Raw genomic sequence first — 19,275 nt, 5'->3', positions numbered from 1 at the left:
AAAATCATTCCTTTGTTATATCCTCAAGCATTCTTTTCTTGTTCATGTGGTTATTAGTACAATACTTGGAATTTATCCCCTTTTTCTTTATGATAGATGATGCCTTGTCTCTTGTTGGGGTCTTTCACTCAATCATTTGTTGGTTCAACATTGATTAGGGTGTAAAGTAGCCAAAAGCACATGTCATTCACGTTGATCTCATCCCTTCATGCTTGTGCTATATGGTCCTCATATGGATTTCATATGTGTATTGATCTTGTCTCTTTTCCTTCACCTTAAGCATCTTCCCATGGTATCCATGTTTCATCTTCTCATTGTGTAATATTTTCATCCAACAACTTTCATAGCACATAAGCATGTTGCTTTTATAATCTTATTTGCCATTCATATTGCATTCACTCCAATTGACTTACATTTGTTGTCATCTTTGGTGGTGTCTAGTGTATAGAAAATAGCCATGGCTCCCAAAAGAAAGAGGGATCTAGCCATTGTGACAGCGATTCTCACAACATACAATGTGGGGAGGTTTATCTCGGCAAAGATCGAGGGAATATTCCAGGAACATCTCCACGATGGGAAAATCTTAGTGGAGAGAGATATAGTGGTGGAAGAGCTTCTGGCCTATAAGGTGGGTGCCAGATTCAACAAGTTGAAATGGAGCAGCATGCTGACTGTTTGAGTTAAAATAATACCGCAAGCGTACGGGTCAATCGTAGCTACGGGTCGAACACGAGGAGATATACGCCACTCTATTTTACTCACTTTAAAGTAATGCAAAGTGAACTAAATTAAAGTGTTAAATTAAACTAATTAAACTAATGAACTAACGGATCCTAACTCACAAGCATCTAACGAATTAAATTGGCATCCTAACACATATCCATCTAACCTATCAAACTAACGCGGATTGAAAGGGATAAATTACAGCCAAATACCACAACCACATAAAAAAAATAAAAGAAGAAGAAGGAGAATAAGATAGAAGAAGAGAGGGAGAATGAGTTTAAGAGTTTAGAGGGTAAAAACCTGGATACTTGAACAAACCTTGCATGGCTTCCTCTTCTAAATCTCCAAGTCTTGTCATCAACTTAAGAACTTAGACTAGGAAGCTTAAAACCTAAACTTGAATTAGTACAACCATATTGAAGACATAAAATTAAAGCATGAATCAAAAGCATTACAACCATGGAATTGAAGGCATGAAATCAAACTAGAACATAGATAGCCAAAAACTAGAAGAAGAGAGGAAGAAATTTCACTAATTAATTGAACTAAAAACTGAATTAAAACTAAACTAAAACTAACTTAAAAACTAAACTAGAACTAACTTAAAAATTAACTAAACCCAAAGGGCAAAGGGTATTTATAGGGGGAAGGGAGAAGAGAGGAGGGAAGTGGTAGGAGAAATATTCCCTAAGAAAAAAGAATATTATCTTCTCCTTCCTCCTTTACATTGCCTTGAATCCCAAGAAAAAATAAAAAAAAATAGAAAGAGGGAGAGAAAAGAATCCTAGATACATAAACCTTCTATTTATTAAAAAGTAACTTTCTAATTCAAACTTATGCTTCCTTTTCTTTGTAGATATCTTATCCAAGCAATGAGATCAAAGCATCTTTGACTTTTCAACCTTTCATAAGTGAGAGAATATCTTTCAAAAGAAATCTATCCCAAGTAGAATTCCAAAAGTGCCCTTAGAAAGTTGGAGGAGAGAGAGAACAAGGGTGATGACTAGGATTCCACTCACAATTAATGAAATGTCAAATCTATCCTTAAAAAAACGTGAAGCATGGGATGCTTATATGGGCCTCACTGTTGTATTCCTTATGAAAAATCACCCAAAATAGACCCAAATTTCGTCCAATTTGGAGTTCGGGAGCCCAAGATATCTCAAGTTGAAGTTGGACTGCTCCAGAGCCTTCCAAATGGAATTTTTCGGCTGACAGAAAGGTAACTTTTGATAATTATGCTAAGGCCCCTAGAATCCAAACTTCTGCTTTACTTTGTCCCCGGTCGACTTTCAATAATTACAAATAAACCCTATCCACGAAAATGGCCGTAGCTTCTTCGTTTCAACTTGGAATCAAGCGTCGTTTGAACCGTTGCGAAGTTAACTCGACGGGCTACGTATCCATATTATTAACACCTCAAAATTATGCTAAGGGGCCCATTGTAATCACGTTCAAATTTGATTGATTGGCGTGATTTTTTCAGTGCTCAATCCAAACTTGATTTTCTCAACTCCTGGGCACTTCCGGCTATTCTTAGCATCTTTTGCTCCATTTTCACAAGAATTCACCTAAAACCTGAAAAACATAAGAAAGCAACAAAGTAACTCTGTCCAATGTGGTAAAATGTATGCTTTATGCCCTAAGTTTTCATACATAAATGTGCTCATCACTGACTCATCCGGACTTCTACTACCCCACACTGGTTAGAGAGCTCTACTCCAATCTAGTCTTAGTCAAGGAAGACGATGATGGCTTCAAGTTGACTTCCTTTGTAAAGGGGGTCACCATTACTTTCAATGAGGTGGAGTTGGGGATTCTTCTAGATGTTTTCGCAGAGGGTGACAAGGTCTATCATCCCCCAAGTAGTGATCCTAACAAGTGTTTGTCTCCAGCAGATAATCAAAAGTTGTTCAAGACACTCACCAACAACAAATATGATGAAAATGAAGATCTCTCCCGGTTTCCTCCTTCACAGCGGGTTCTTACATTCATGGCCAAGACCAATTTGGCTCCTTCCAAGGCACATAGCACTCAGCCTCCTTTGATGTCGGCAATCCTAGCACACGCCCTATACACCGGCTAGCACATCTGTCTGCCACATGTGATCATCCAGTATATGGCTCATACGGTGTTAAATTCTACCCCCAAGAATACTTTGCCATATGGTAGATTGCTTACCCGGGTCTTTCTGTACTTTAGGATTGATCTCAACCATGAGCCCAAGGAAATAAGTACTGAGGGGCCTTTTAGGTTCAATGCCATACAGAAGATGGGATTGTATTACGATTATGACAGTTCCGGGGAGCAGGTCAAGAATGGGGAGGGTGGAGGACCCAGAGATATTGATGATGAGGATGATGATGATAACATCGAGTTCATGGGATCCGATCCATTTGCTGCAGGGACTTCTAATGCTCCAAGGGGAGGTGAAAGTGACATTCTATTGGCTCAGACGATTGAACCTGAGGATGTTGGAGGGCTTCAATGATGTCAAGAAGCAATTCTCCACTCAGGCTCGGCGTCTTGAGGGCATAGAGAGAGGAGTGAGTGACATCAACACCTTTCTCGGTCACGGTGGTGGCGATGGCGCAGATGATTAGCCTAGTTCTCTCTCCAAGCAATTTGAAGTTGTGTTGATCAGTCCTTTGTTTTCTTATCCTTTGATGGATGTTTGTTGGAACTTTTTCCTTTTGACTTTCTTTTACTTTCTTGCTTTTCTTCCTTTTTTTTTTTTTGATCAGTTAATTTGGAAACTTTTGAGTATGGTGGATGTATGTACTTTTGGTTTGGGTGGACAAAATCGTACGTGTTGGAAGTTGAATTTAGTTTTATATATATATATAATATATACTTATATATTTACTTAATTCCTCTTATTTTGGATTATCTTTGGATCATTGTGGGTTGGTTATATTTGGTTTATCATTGTTTTATTATTACATATAATTGCCCATCAATTAATTACTCAGGACCCAACCAAACATTAATATGATTATCACTTAAGAGCCTATGTTTCCAGTCTTAATTTCCACGTTCACCTATTATCTTCTAGGTTCTCATTTCACCACACTCAGTCTTCTCCTATGTCTGCACATAGTTATTTATGTTCTTGAATTTTTAATTTAGAATCTAATTGTGGAGAGTAAATCAAGAGATTACACCAGACTGTGGTCCACTCAATGAGAGATATTTTACAATAAAGGGGGTGACTGGGATAACACATGTCATCCCAATACCTACCAGGATCACAGATACAGTGTCCCAAGCCACAGTCCACCCTGTCATTAAGTCATGATAACAGCAAGGAACGTACCCAAATGGAATAAATCGTTCCAATTACAGAGTTAGCGAAAGCAAAATTTAATTAAATATTATGAATTATAGAGCATCGGTTCTCTAATAATAACACATAGTACAATTTCAATATTTGTAACCATTCATTTATCTCTTTATGATTAAACATAAAGTTTATACAAAATTATGGATGAATATAGAAATTAAATAATAAATCATGCCACTAAGGCACCATTCTTGGGTGTACATCGACATCCAAGTCATACTTGATTTGCATCCAATGGTGTTCATCAAGAGATTACCTACATATCAACTAAAAAGGGGTTGCGCAACGGGGTTAGCTACACTAGCTAGTGAGGGAGCAAAGGGGAATGCACATACATACACACAATCAATTTCAAGCAATATGATGCATATTAATGTTAGATTCATTTTCCACTTATTACACAATTCTATAAGTCAAGTGTATGCTACTGTGATAACTCGGGAGACACTAAGGGTTACTTGACTTATCGCCGCCCCAATGAAACCTCAATTATCACAAGGGAGCCTACGCTAGTAAAAGCCATCAGACGACCCAGTGTCAGACCCCGATAGCCATCACTACCCTTGACCTGGTTTCTCCCACCTCCACAAGCAACAGGTGCTCAGATTATTTAACACATAAACCCCTGTTGGCAAGGGTTGTAGCATAAGGGAGCAAACATCCTAGCCACAAATATACTACATGCGAATCCTATTGTCCCGAGAGGTATTACGGGTGCATCAACGTCCCATTCCATTTAGTACCCGGGTACCAGCACCGCACGACGCATACAGATCAGGATGATAAATAGTAAATTTTATGATTTAAATTGGGGTTCCGGTACCGACACACCCAGCACCATCACCTGATACAATGGTGAAAATAATATCACAGTCATAGCAATTCACATTTGAGGTAAATAATGCAATGCGCACAATGCTTATATTGATAGAATAGCATGATCAAGTTTACTTAATATATATATTCAAACCCAACAAAATCACCCAAAATCCACTCACCGAACTCGGGTGTCACCCGACGTAGTTGACATGAATCTCACCAGTGCACCAGCTATCCATCGAGTTGTGTAGCCTAAAAATATAAAAGCAATCATTAAGAGGTGTATAGAGGGGTCCCATGTTATGCCCCCAAAGTTAAAACTATGTTTCAACCAAGACAGCACGAGCGGACTCACAGACAGAAGTAATAGGGTGAGTCCGTCCCTGACTCCGTTCAGGCCAAAAGGTCAAAACACAAGGAGCGGATCCACGGACGGAACTTCTTGCTTAGATCTGTTCCTGCATCTGTTCGATTTCTGAGACACACCCGAGAGCAAGTGGATCCACGGACGGATGCGCCATCTTAATCCGCCCTTGCATTCGTTCGATCCCTGAGACATACCCGAGAGGGAATAGACCCATGGGCGGAGGCAACGGAGTAAGTCCATTCCTTCATTCGTTCAGGTCCAGTCACTGGGATTACACTAGACGAACTGGCGGACGGAACCACGATAGTGAATCCGTTTGTGCGTCCGTCGGGATTCTTTTTTGAGATTTTTCAGGGTTTTTCCTCCAGCTTGAAGCCTAGAGTTCACCCAGCACTCAGGGTCATGGAAGGGGTGTCTTAGGTCTCCCTAGGGTCACTAGAACCTAGGCTCACCTCATGGATCCAAGATCTCATAAGGATTTGGTCATATTTGGTCCAAAAGTAGGGTTTGTTGGTTTAAAACCAAGGGTCCAACAATAATGGCTGCAATGCAGCTCATAGCAACCTCTTCTAGGGTTCGGTCATCACAATTAAAACTCCCTTAAGGGTCAAGCCTAACCTTGAGTCCCAAATGGAACCCTAGGTTAGCTCAAGCTCAAGGAATCTATAAAAATAGAAATGGAAAAAGAGATGTACCAAGGGTTTACGTCATACCTTGGTGAGAGGAGCTCCAATTTCAGCCCTAGCCAGCCTTGAAGATCCACCTCCTTTTCCTTCCTCCCTTCCTTTCCATCTCTTCTTTTTCTTCTCTTCTTCAAGCCTTATCCAGACAACAAGAGGAGGAGATGTGAGGCAACCAACCATCTTGGCATGGCCTCCATCTTCTTCCCTTCCCGTCTCATTCCTCTCCTACTTCCACTTCTTCTTCTTCCTTGTCTCTTCTCCTCCACGGTTTGCTTGGGAGGGGGAGAGTTAAGAGAATATGAGGCTTGTTTTATCTTTTAAAGACCATAGGGGCCTTAGGTCTTGTTTGTTTAAGCACCCCTAAAACACAAGTTAGTCTTTTGGGTTTAATTATGCCTTAGGGCTTGTTTGGCCCAAGTCATAACCCATTAGGTCCACCTAGTTAGGACATGTTTGGGTTAGCCTTAAGTCTTATAAGACCTATTAGTCCTTAAGGTTTGTTTGGTTTAAGTTAGCATAGTAAAACTCATTATTTATTTTAAATTAAGTCTTGTGGGCCCAATTGACCAATTAATGGTAAGGATAGAGGTCCATCTGGTCCGGGGATCAAATCATGGTGTTTGAGACACGGGAATGTGGGTCCCACAGAAAAATAAATCAAAAGGGCAAGTAACAGCACGGGGGAATCCACGAGCGAAATCAGTCAAGTTAGTCCGTTTGTGACTCCGTTGCTGCTGTCAAGGCCCAAACTTCATAGAAAGTTACGGGGCTTTGACCCATACTCTTAAGACTTCGAGGGAACACTTATAATAAAATATTAGGTTCAAGGTCATAGATGTTGACCATAGCCACCATTGCATTACCCTTTGGTAAGGTCTAATTTGCCCCGGGGTATTTGGGTATATTTTGGGTGCGGGGGTAACAGTTGTAACTCCTCGTTAGGTTCCGAGCGTCCCAGCAGTGGTGGACTCTCCAGATACTTTTTCAGTTCCTCAAAGGCTCTTTGGCACTCTTCCATCCACGTGAAGTCTTTAGGATTTCGGAGGTTCTTCAACGTCTTGAAGAACGACAAACACTTGTCCCTAACTTGCAACACGAACCTTGATAGGGCCACGATTTTTCCATTCAGCCTCTGTACCTCCCTGACCGTTCGGGGTGGCAACATTTCCTGGATGGCCCTGACCTTTTATGGATTGGCCTCTATTCCTCATACTGAGACCGTGAAGCCCAGGAACTTCCCTGACGTCACGCCGAAGGCGCACTTAGCGGGGTTCAGCCTCATCTAGTTCTTCCTTAGTACCCCGAACACTTCCTCTAGGTCAGCTAGGTGTTGTTCAGCCTTGACGCTTTTCACGAGCATGTCATCCACATACACCTCCATGTTGTGCCCGATCTGTTCCTTGAACATCCTGTTGACCATTCTCTAGTAGGTCACCCCTATTTTCTTTAACTCGAACAACATGACTCAGTAATAGTAGTTCTCCTTGTCTGTCCGAAATGCTGTGTAGGACTCATCTTCCTCATTCATAAGGATCTAGTTGTACCTGGAGTATGCATCCATGAAGGTCAGCATCTCATGGCCTGCGGTGGCGTCGATCAACAAGTCGATCCTTGGTAGGGGGTATTCATCTTTTGGGCATGTCTTATTCAGATCGGTGTAGTCGACGCACATCCTCCATTTTCTGTTTAGTTTTGGTACCATCACCACATTAGGTAGCCAGGTCAGAAACTTCTCCTCTCTAATGAACCCCGAGTGGCTCAATTTCTTGACTTACTCTTTGATTACAGCCTATCGGTCAAGGGAAAAATTCCTTCGCTTTTGCTGCATCGGCTTCCTAGTTGGGTCCACGTGCAATCTGTGCTCGGCTGTATGCCAAGGTATGCCTGGCATGTCTTTGATCGCCATGTAAAGACAACTAAGTTCTCCTAAAAGAATCGCCCAAGCTTGTTTCTCTGTTCTTCGCCTACCAGTGATCAAATCTGCACTACTTTGGTGAGGTCGTCCTCACTAAGAGGATATGGGATGAGGTCCTCCACCGGCCTTCCTCTTTGTTCCGTTAGCTCGTCTCTCTGGTCACTGATGAGGTTTTCTACGACAGTGCCATCCCCCAAGCGTTGCCATTGTTCTTCTTGACGAACTTCGTGTAGTACTTCCTGGCTTTCTTCTGGTCTCCTCTGATCTTGCCCACTCCATTCTCTGTTGGGAACTTCACCTTCAAGTAGATTGGTGAGACTATTCCCTTGAGAGCGGCTAGTGATGGTCGTCCTAGAATTCCGTTGAAGGACACTATGGACCTCACAACCATGAAATTAACCATGATCGAGATTTACCGAGGGTACTCTCTAACGGTGATGGGCAATTCCATTGTCCCTCTAATGGAGGCAATGACACCCGAGAACCCGTGGAAATGGGTTAGTTTTGGCTTGAGTTGGTTATAGCTGATTCCGAACTGCCTATAGGCTTCCGGTGAGAGCACGTCCACCGATGCTCCGGTGTCCACCAGCATCCTGTGCACAGCTCAATTAGCTATGTCCACCTACATAGCTAAGGCATTTTCATGTGGCAAGCTCAATCCTTCTAGGTTAACGTCCGAGAAGGAGATGACCATCTCGATCTTGGCTACTTTACTCGGCATCTCTGCTACTCCCATGAACCTAGCATGGGCTTTGGCCTTTCTTATGTACTCCTGCCCTAATCCTCCCAGTATGGTAAGGATTGGGGCTCCTCTGGAGTTGTTTGGTCCCGCTCCGTCCTTCCTTTCCTCCCGACGGTCCCTCTCTCGACCCCGATCTATTCTTCTTTCTTCACGCCGTGGCTCCTCCCTATCTCGGTCACTGTCTTTGCCTCCTTGGCCCGAACGGCCCTCTCGTCCTCCTCTCACAAATTTGTTCAAGCTCCCCACCTTTACAAGTTGTTCTATCTCCCTCTTCAGTTGGATGCAGTCTTCCGTATCATGTCCTGTGTCATTGTGGAAGAGATAATACTTATTTGGGTTTCACTTCTCAGGTCCTGCAAGCATGGGCCACGGCCAATTGAGCAAGCCACGGTCTTGAATCTGCATGAGGATTTGTGACCTTGTGGTATTCAGGGGAGTGTAGTTAGGGCTTCCAGCTCCGTCATTCCTCTCTGGGCGACGTTCGGTCCTCGATCTCTTGCCCTCTTTATGATCCTCCAGCGCCGATCTCTTGTTGTCCTGTGGTTTGGCCTCGATCACCTTCTTTCGAGCTTGTAGTACCTCGGCCATGTTGGCAAACTCATTGCACCGCTCCAGAAGCTCCTTCATCGTCCTGGTCTCATGTTATGCTAGTTCCTTGATCAAGTCCAAGTCTCTGATGCTCCCAGCCAAGGCTGCATGCTGGGTCTGGTCGTCTAGGTCTCGGACCTCCATGGAATCCTTTGTGAACCTAGTGACATATTCCCTGAGGGATTCCCCAGGGTTCTGTACCATGTTCAGCAAATTGACTGTGGTCTTCTTCTGCTTGACGCTGCTTTGAAAGCGGGTGACAAACTGCTTGTAGAGTTCTGCGAACAAACCTATCTACCTAGGCTTAAGCCTTGAGAACCACGAAGTGGCTGCACCCTTGAGGGATGCTGGGAATGCTCGGTAGGAGACCATGTCGAATCCGCCATATAGGGTCATCATCCTATTGAAGTAGTTGATGGATCATTGGGATCCATGGTGCCGCTGTACAGCTCGAAGGTAGGTAACCTGAATCTGGAGGGGAGAGATGCGCCCATGATTTCCACCGAGAATGGATGTTGGCCTAGTATGGAATGTGTTTCGCCTTTCGTCTGCTTCTTTAGCCTTTCCAACTTCTCGTCCAATTCTCGGAGTCTTTTATCTAGCTCCTCCTCACATGACTGTCCGTCACGCCTGGTTGCATGTTCACTGTGAACCCGCTTTCAACCCCTCCTTGATGTTTCCTGCTGCCGTGAGTTTTGATGTGATGGTGAGTGGTCACGACATGATGAGCCTTAACGCCAACGTGAGGGACTTTCTTCACGATAGGTCCGATTTTGCCTTGGTGTGCAACTTCCTCCTAGTCGCCCTTGGAACACTAACCTTCTGATCTAACCATCTTGATTGGGTTCCACCGACTGGTGTGTCAATGACACCCCTCGTTCTGATCAAATCGACAGATCCGCCGTTCTCCTGGGACGATGCAAAGGATCTCCTTGCTGGTGAGTTGGAATTGCGCGTCTCACAAATCTCTCCGATCTTTCACCCCCAGGAGGTGACCTCCTAGGGTTTTGCTCCTGTCGAGGGATTGGCTTTGTCCTTGGTGGTGGCAACACCCTACGACTGTGGGACGTCACTCGCTGCCTCAGATAGTCTCGAAAGAGTCTTTGGTCTTGGAGGATCTATCGTTGTAAGTCATTTATCTGACTTACAGTTGCTGGCGCGTTAGGGTCAGGTATTGCCTCCACGACTACTTCGTTATTGAGGTCGACTACGTCGACATGCTCGTTCTCTGGGTTCTCCATCTGCTGGGATTCATGATCATTGGCTCTCCGACGAGAGCTTTCCGGTGGAGGTGACCCATTCCTCTCCCTCACAGCGTTGGTAGAGGGAGCGGCCTTCTTACCCCGTGGTGCCATTAAATGCTTGAGGAAGTGAGCTAGTAGAATGGTTGGCTAGCGTCATTCCCACAGATGGCGCCAATCTATTGAGTCAAGAAATCGCCGGGTGGTCCTTCGAGTGCCACAACCTACAAACATCAGGGACAAGGGAGAACCGGTGTGGTTCCGGCTTAGGACTCTCCGATGCCTAAGTTAGATCTCTCTGAGCAACGGATGAATTATTGGAATTCAAGATGCCTTAATGGGGTAGATTACCTAGGTAATTATAGTTGTGTATGGCGGTGAAGAGTCTAGGTAGTTGGTGATAGTCTCCTTGGTAGTAAAGTCCATCACGTAGTACATCACCTCCTCTTGGGAGGTAGAGTCCGGGTAGGAAAGGTGTTCCCTAGCAGATGGACATGTGCTTCCCTCACGTATTGGATAAGATTCTTGAGGGTCGTGCGTAGGTGAGGTTCATCTCCTCTGGGATAACGTTCCTTTGCTAGTAGGATGATGTAAATCTGGATGGTGACCTTGGTCCTTGCGTCACCTACTGGGCCTCTTCCTCTTAGGTCTAGCAGATGGGTCTTGATGTAACTAGGTCTGGTTTATCCTCCCTTCATGCCATGCCACGTGGTGGATCGGGGTTGGCCCCAATTATTTATGGTTTATCAGGTAGCTAGCGTGCAAGTCTAAAATATGAATAAATGATTTTCCCTCATCAGACCCCAAAGTGGCTCCACACAGAATTGGGTTTCCATCCTCATTTGTAACCCGATGTATGTCAACGACCGGTTGATCCAAGATATCAGTCGCCGAGGTTTCATTGTTAAGATCACAATACTCCAGAGATTCATCCTGCCCATGGAGAAGGGGCTGGGAGAGTGAGAAGGCTTTTTGTTGTTGTTCTTTTTCTTGGACTTCTCATCATTAGAAAACAACAAATCTTTGAACCAATCCTTAGCCTAGTCCTCAAGATCTTCAATATGGCCAGCATCTTCTGTGATAATTTTGTCCTCATCAATTTTTCCCAATCCCATAGTCATAATTATCCTCCAACCCAACTCCCTTACCTCCATCTACATCTCCTTATAAGTCAACACCTGCTAGTTCTCCCAATAACTCTTATTTTTTATTATCTTCATTAACTTCCTCAATTAACCCCCACCGAATTAGGAAGAAAAATCTCATCTTTAATTTCTCCTTACCTTTACTGGACATGCCCACTGGCCTTCTATTAATCACTCTTTTCCAAAAATACTTCCATTTTTTTAATTTGAATTCAAATTTTCAATTTCACTCTACTATTACAACACACCCACTCCGGCTGCAAGAACTAGCTGAGAACTCATCGCTGCCTTAACAGGCTGAGCAACACCCACAGATGTCCTACTCCATTGATGTATCACCTCCTGCACTTGGATTGTTCCAGCCATATTGAGAGGTTTTTGAACCATTTCACCCGCCACATCAGATGAACCACTAGCAACTCTGACAACATTTTGATTTTTTACAAGACAGTATCAGCAGAAACTTCAATATACAAACAAGTAAAAGACAGTCTTCTCTTTGGTATTTGTTCTTTTATCAGTAGTGATTGGCTTCCCAATTACACTACCAATAATACTTAATGCTTCAACCAACTAGTAATGGAAAGGCAAGTTAAGTAAACTAACCCACATAGGAATAGAGCACAAATCAATCTTAAACAGAGACGAATTATGACTCCATGGGCGCAAGATCAGTGGAAGTTTTTGAACATATTATGGCCCCCCTCCAGGACTTCTGCTTTATCTTCATCAACATTGAATCAGAAAACAAAATATTTACGATCGAGCACATTAATGTCCAAATGACCAGAAAGGTTCTACTGTTCCAATAAAACCGCTTTAGTGAATACAAAGGATGGTCTCCTACCTATGAAGTGCTCAACCCCGGTATTCTTCCATCTTTCCATCTCCCCTCTTACAACTTGTGGAGGACATCTAACCACAACTATGCCATTCACAACTGTGAAATTAACAAACTTAAGTTCAAAGCATAATTCATTCACTGAGAAGGAAGGCGAAAACAGTATTGTCCATGAAATTCCCTTTGAAGTTCTACTACCATGGTCACCACCTCCCCCCAACCAAGAACTGCCTTCATGCGCACCTTCTGCTGAATCCCCATAAACAGCAGCCTCGAAATTCCTTGATCTCCCTATCCATGGAATCTATCTTCTCAGATAATCACTGAATAGCTTGTAAAATAGCAATAGGAGCTTGATTAGAAGCTTGATTTGAACTTTCCTTCATAGCTCTGACACTAAAATAATGTAAGACTAGAACTAGAATAGGTCTGATCCTAGGCAGGATCAAAAGGAAAACCTCCAGTGACCAAGAAAGAGAACAATGGGATCTCAAATTGGTTGGAAGAGAATGATGAGATCTCAAATTGGTAACTACAAGATAAATAATAAATAAATCCCACAAATTAATAACCTGATGAAACTGCAATTAGGGCTGACTAATCTTCTTAACAGTAGAATGAATCTCCAAGTCAAAGAACTTGATCAGAACAGGGAGAAAAAAAAGAGATCGAACAGCTTTAGGGTTTTGGGAACCCTAGAGTTTCTTGGGTTGATGAAGGGGTTGTTCTTGCAAGTTCAGTTGATGAAGTTGTGCCCTTGCAACAATGAATATGATGTTGTAATCCAAAAATCGATGAGAAAAATCTGTTGAAAGAAATCCCAACAGCCTTGTATAACTCTTGCAATCGATCAGGAAAGAATTTGGGTTTGGAATCAAGAACCAATGGAAGGGGATGGGGAAGGGGAAGGGTATCTCAGCCTAGGTCTTTCACCTATCCCATCTCAGGATTTTCACAAAAGCTCAAACCAATATTTCACTAATTAATTCGTGTACCATGCTGGCTTCCCTTACAAACTTATATAGAAGACTCAAAAATAATCTTAAACACTAAAAAAGAAAAGCCTAACCCAATCCTTAACTGATAAGGTATCCTAAATTGACTAGGAAAGTGAAATAATAAAGAAAACATGCTCAAAATAGGACTCTAACTAAAGTAATGGAGTAAATCTCGTTTTCCTACTATCTACCCATATTTTAGGCTTATTAAATTGGCCAATTACATTTACCAAAAAAAAATGATTGGCCAATTATAAAATAAACATACATAATCAAAGGCCCAATACATACATAACCCTTCTAAGGCTTATTTCCACTAAAATAAGCTCTCTAAGTGACTTATCTACATCATAGCTTCTGAAACTTGAAACCTTCCTCATGAAATGGGAATGGCTAGCAGAACGCGCTGCCAATTTCACTGCTGGTCAATCTGAAAAAGCAATCCGGGTCTCCAAGATTTGTATGACTATTACTAGCATTTTAATATGCAAACTCAACTAATCAGAATTATAACAAGTCAAGGCTTGAGTTTGTTATATATCATGTTGAAATTATCCCAGCAAATATTTCTAAAGCAGATTTTGGAATTGGGGGAGGGGGGATAATAGGGTTCCATGAATACAGTATTGATCTTGCCTTTGTGATCACATCAGACTCCCAGCTGAAACTCTTCTTCTTTTTTCTCTTTTTCTTCTTTTATGTCTCCTCTTGCTTCAGGATACTTCCAGTGTTGTGCAATCATGGATTTCAAATAGTTTTCTTATCAGACTTTGAAGACATCAGATGCTTAAGATAATCCATTGCCGAATATTGAAAACAAGGGTGTCCTCTTACATGATTTCTTGTGTGAAGAACCTCTTCAAAAGTGGTCAAGACAGGTCAGAAGCAGCAATAGTGATCAATTGGTTATGATGCATCTACAAAAGCACTACAATGACCCAAGAAACCACACCAGGAATACAAACTTCAGTATCTGAGAATAGTAAAGACAGTAATATCTGTCCCCCCCCTCCCCCGGGTCATTGGTGTGGACATTTGAAACAAAAATCAGATGAAAAGAGCCCAAGCATCATAACATTTTGTTGGAAAGTTAAGCTTCCCCTTGCATTCTTCCATATGCCGAGCCATCCACTTCAATTGATTAATTCTGCAAAATTTATCATTAATTTACAAGGTAATCTTTCCCCACACCAACCACAGAATGGGTACTGTGCATAAATTGCATCTCCAAAAGACTGTCAGCACAAGTAAAAGTGGATTAGTGACTAATCACCAAAAACCAAACCTGAGATTTTCAAATTTTTGTCTACAGTAACACCATCTATCAGAAATGCATCCAATTAAATATCCATTGAGAGCACAGGAAGCTTGGGACGTGCAGTGCAAGGAGGAAAAGAAAACAATGCATCCAGAAAGAAAACCTTGACCGTGATGAGTTTTGCATCAGAACCAACAGCAATTGCTATTCAAACTGATGCAACCTGTAGTTAGTCAGGTACAGACAGAGTAGCAAAAGTGGCTTGGAAATTATTAGCATGTCACTGACCATATGATCATAGTTGTCAAGGCGGCGCCTAGGCGTCCAGGCACCTTGGTCGACTTGGGCGCCTTGGCCGCCTAGGCGGGCGCCTTGGACGCCTTGTTTGCCTAATTGGTGTCGCCTTGAATTTTGACCCTCTTCACCGCCTTGGGTCGCTTAACCGCCGTGACAACTATGCATATGATTCCAATCTGAGTGAATCCATGCTGAAAACGTTCAAACATATTCATGAGCTTGCTGCAGTTCACATTCCTGTAACGTTGTTAAACAGAAAAATATGTTTTGTGCCAGCAATTTGAGTTTGCCTTCAAGGCATCTCTTACACTACAGATCACAGTATGGCCGAACTTAGCATAAGCCAGAAAGAGAGAATTCACCACATCAACATCATGTTAGGAATTTTAAGGAGAGAGAAAAAAAAGACCCTAGAATGTCTCAATCCATACAAATATAGCCCCCCACACAAAATAGATGAAAGTACATGTCATCTGAGAAGCAATAATGGCCTCAGGCACCCAAAAACTATACATCAAGAGCATCCAGGATGGATGACTAAGATAGAAATAATAAAGCTTTTCACATAGACCTTGTGACACTTGATAGAAATAATAAAGCTTTTCACATAACAAAATGCACTGCTACAAATGCACAATATCTAGATCAGCTTTGGAGGCCTCCTACACCATTCACCAAAGGGCCATCAAGCTATGTTTAGAACATAAGAAATCGATAAAACAGAAAAACATAATAAGACAAAAGAGAAAAGCAAGCCAGCGACCTTTTTTTTCTTTTTTTTTCTTTGATAAATGAAAAGCAAGCCGCATTTCTACACTTCACATGGGGGAGGAAGCATTAAGCCTCTAACGACAAACATTTGAGAATACCCAAACGAGAACTAAACCAAACCACAAATTGCCAGAAATAATCAGATAAAATGTCCTGGAGACCATTATAAAGACCTTTTAGCCTTCAAACCATCTCTCTACTCGCTGAATTTGTTGCCGGGTTTAAAGCAAAGTGCTCATATTCTACAACTGCCGGAAACTCTGGCAGCAAATTAAATGATAAACCATACCGGTTAGTGCATTTTTATCACTATTATTGCCGTGAAAGTAGTATCAAATAACTGATCAACCCTCTTTCTGTATCTCTTTCAACCAGGCAAAACCAAATCCACAGCATCTAATTAAGTCTTCTTGTGAACCATCATGAATTTTCATACTTCAATAGTATTGCAAGACCAACATTGTTTCAACTGTTAGCCCTCAAGATCCCAAGTTAAGAAAATATAGATTGTATCATAGAAAAATTATAATAATGAACAAATAAAGGAACTTGACTATGAAATATTTACAATTTATGCAGTATTTCTCTTAAAATGGAAAAGAATTTTCCTGTATTTTGTCTTTACAACAGTCATAATTCCTATTCATGAATAGGTCAATCTTACAAACCACAAATGAAGCAGGGCAAGCATACCATGAATGGAAGCAAGTAATATTGGAGAGTTGGTGATGACAACTTCATGTCAGACTATCTAATTCCATTGTTTGGCTCTGGAGCAATGAGGTTGCTTCTTCTGCCTAATGTTCAGAACTTAAATTGTTGCCCTCTATGGTAAAGGACTGGTAACCAGCAGGACTAGACAGCTGACCTGAGCCACTACTACTCGCTGATCTCTCAATCTCGTCAATCTCCGCCACAAGAGGAACAGGACGTTCAGCTATTGTGGGAACTGGAAGGTCAGTTTCCAAAATCTTCACAATCTGATCCATAGTAGGCCTATGATATAACTGTGGATGAGAAGAAAGAACAGCAACCCGGACATACTTTTCCATGACTTCATTAGCACCCAACTCAGGCATGCCATCCTCGATGACATCCAGAGGTCTCCCTTTTTTCACCAGGGACCAAGCCCAATCCGCCACAAGGGAGTTCTGGCCATCCTTAGCATTAACAAGTGCCTTCTTCCCACTCAAAAGCTCAAGAAGCACAACCCCATAGCTGTAAACATCACTTCTCTCTGTTAATTGCCCATACAGAGCATACTCAGGAGCAACATAACCCAGTGTCCCAGCCACCCTGGTGCTCATATGGGTCATCCCCTCCGGAGCAAACTTGGCCAAGCCAAAGTCTGCCACTTTTGGTTCAAACATCTCATCCAAGAGGATATTACTAGCCTTTATATCCCTATGGATGATAGCTGGTTGTGCCCCGTAATGCAAGTAAGCCAACCCCCTCGCCGTCCCAAGGGCAATTTTCTGCCGGACTGGCCAACTAAGCTTCTTGTCTGATGATCCAAACAGATGGTCATGGAGGCTTCCATTACGCATCAAATCACAGACGATTATCCTCTGGTGGCCTTCGTAAGGAGTTGTTGCAGTGCAGTATCCCCTGAGAGCGACAAGGTTTACATGCCTAACACTGGCAATAACCTCTACTTCATGGGTGAAGTCGGCATCCCCAGCAGCAGAGCAGTTCTTGAACCTCTTCAATGCAACCTCAGACCCGTCTGCTAGAATTCCCTTATAAACATTCCCATAGCCTCCCTTGCCAATTATGTTATCCCTAGAGAAATTCTTCGTAGCATGTTTGATTTGCTCGATTGTGAACTTAATAAGAGTCGTACTCCCACTGATCGATTCCAACCCCGAAACTGAACTCTTCTCAGTAACTTTGATAAACATCTTCTTCTTCCTCTTCCGTTTCTTGTGCCTTTTCCATAGAAACCAAAAGCCCACAATTGCACCCAGCAAACAAACACCGCCACCGATCGAAACCCCATAAATCAGCGTCGTGTGTCCCTTGCTGCTCGAAGCAGAGGAAGAGAAATCAAGGGAGAACAAACACATGGCAGTCCCCGTGTCGGTCGGCCCAAAGCGATTAACGATACCAGCAGCATAGATAGAGGGGTACCCGGTACAGGAAGACACGTTCCCAACCTGAGGACCGGGCAGGTAAGCTGCCTGGAGACTCGACAGGCTAGTAGTGCACGAAGCGCAGGGAGATCCATTCACAAGCGACTGATTGCAGGAATGCCGGACGGTCTGCAAAGAGGACTCGTTAACTATGGATTCAAACTGCAAGCGAGACGTAATATTCATGCACCCCTCCGAAATCCAGTTGGTTTGGAATCCGCAGGAGGAGCGAATGTCGAAATTGGGAATAACGAGTTCATTGATCAAGGATTGATATGAAACCCAACACGAATCAGAGGCATTTAAGGGAGGAAGAAAGAACCCACTGGTTTGAATATACAAGGATTCAACAAGACGGAGGCCTTGAAGAACGTATTGACACTTGGAGTAGACATTGGGAAGATCAGGCTGGTTCGAACCTTCAATGAGATTGCGTAGAGCATCGAAGTCTAAAGGACATGAAGCGTCTGCAAGCTTCCTATGTGGGATTCCACGCCCAATTACAAAACCAGAGTTGAAAACAGGAGAACCCAAACCCAACACCACGAGCAAAATAGAGAAATGGAAGAGGGACATGAGAGGGCTCTTGGGTTTCAGCACGTAGTGATGCAACTTTGCATTTTCCCTTCTTCTACCTACCCTTCTTGACGATAGCTTGTTGGGTCTGACCTGCAAAACAGGAATTTGAATGATATTGAGGGAAGGATACAATGAAGCAGAGTGGTAAGCGAAGTTCTTCTGCCGTGGGACTGGCTTGCTCTGGGTGGGTGACTAGTCCAGCTGCTTCAGCAGCCAGGGCGAACAGTCTGTGAAGCTTCGGCAGCTTCCAGAGAAGTCAGACATTGATAACTGTTTCCTTTCTAAATTCATAAATCATGGCATCCAAACTAGGCTAGACTGACGGCCATGTGGGTTCCTGCTTTCCGTGAGTGAAGAAGATCGACAAAAGTTTGAAAAAAAAACCCAAAAAAAGTAGACCGTTTTCTATTGGGGGAGCGCAGGGGCCGCGCGCTCGCATATTGAGAGATTAAATTTCAGTCTTTCATAGGACTATGTTTGGGCGTCACATGCATCTCATACAGAGAACATTTCTCAAAATCAAAATTAATAAATTAAAAGTTTTCTATTTTGTTTGAAAGTTTTATTTTTCTTTCTTTTAATTTTCCAACTAACCAAACGGAGTTGAAGTACTTTCTATTGTAATTCTGTTTGCGAAGAGAAGAAACTATGAACTGCAGTTCAGAATTAGGTTTCTTTGCCACCTTAAATTGATGTGTCAATCCCACATGGCAAAGAACAGAATCTACACCATAATGATGATCCTAACGGGTGTTTTATTTTTCCTTGAATAACGGTGGAGGAAAACTTTCACCTTCTCTATGTGGGAGAGGGTTCTCTAGACAAGCTAT

General features: G+C 42.7%; 1 protein-coding gene across 1 annotated transcript; it reads right to left on the bottom strand.

The window, feature by feature from the left end:
• Positions 1 to 16,145: 16,145 nt before the first annotated feature.
• LOC122660398 (probable LRR receptor-like serine/threonine-protein kinase RKF3) lies at positions 16,146 to 18,564 on the bottom strand. The gene has a single exon (XM_043855695.1). It carries the CDS (start codon positions 18,440 to 18,442, stop codon positions 16,532 to 16,534), a length of 1,911 nt encoding a protein of 636 aa, XP_043711630.1. The 5' UTR covers positions 18,443 to 18,564; the 3' UTR covers positions 16,146 to 16,531.
• Between the last annotated feature and the right edge of the window lie 711 nt (positions 18,565 to 19,275).

Source organism: Telopea speciosissima, chromosome 4 (genome assembly GCF_018873765.1).
Source record: "Telopea speciosissima isolate NSW1024214 ecotype Mountain lineage chromosome 4, Tspe_v1, whole genome shotgun sequence".
Taxonomy (NCBI): Eukaryota; Viridiplantae; Streptophyta; class Magnoliopsida; order Proteales; family Proteaceae; genus Telopea; species Telopea speciosissima.
This window is presented reverse-complemented; position numbering and strand designations above follow the sequence as displayed.

Excerpts from the sequence above, each read along its gene's own strand:
- LOC122660398 (XM_043855695.1), bottom strand. The coding sequence starts at position 18,442 with ATGTCCCTCTTCCATTTCTCTATTTTGCTCGTGGTGTTGGGTTTGGGT.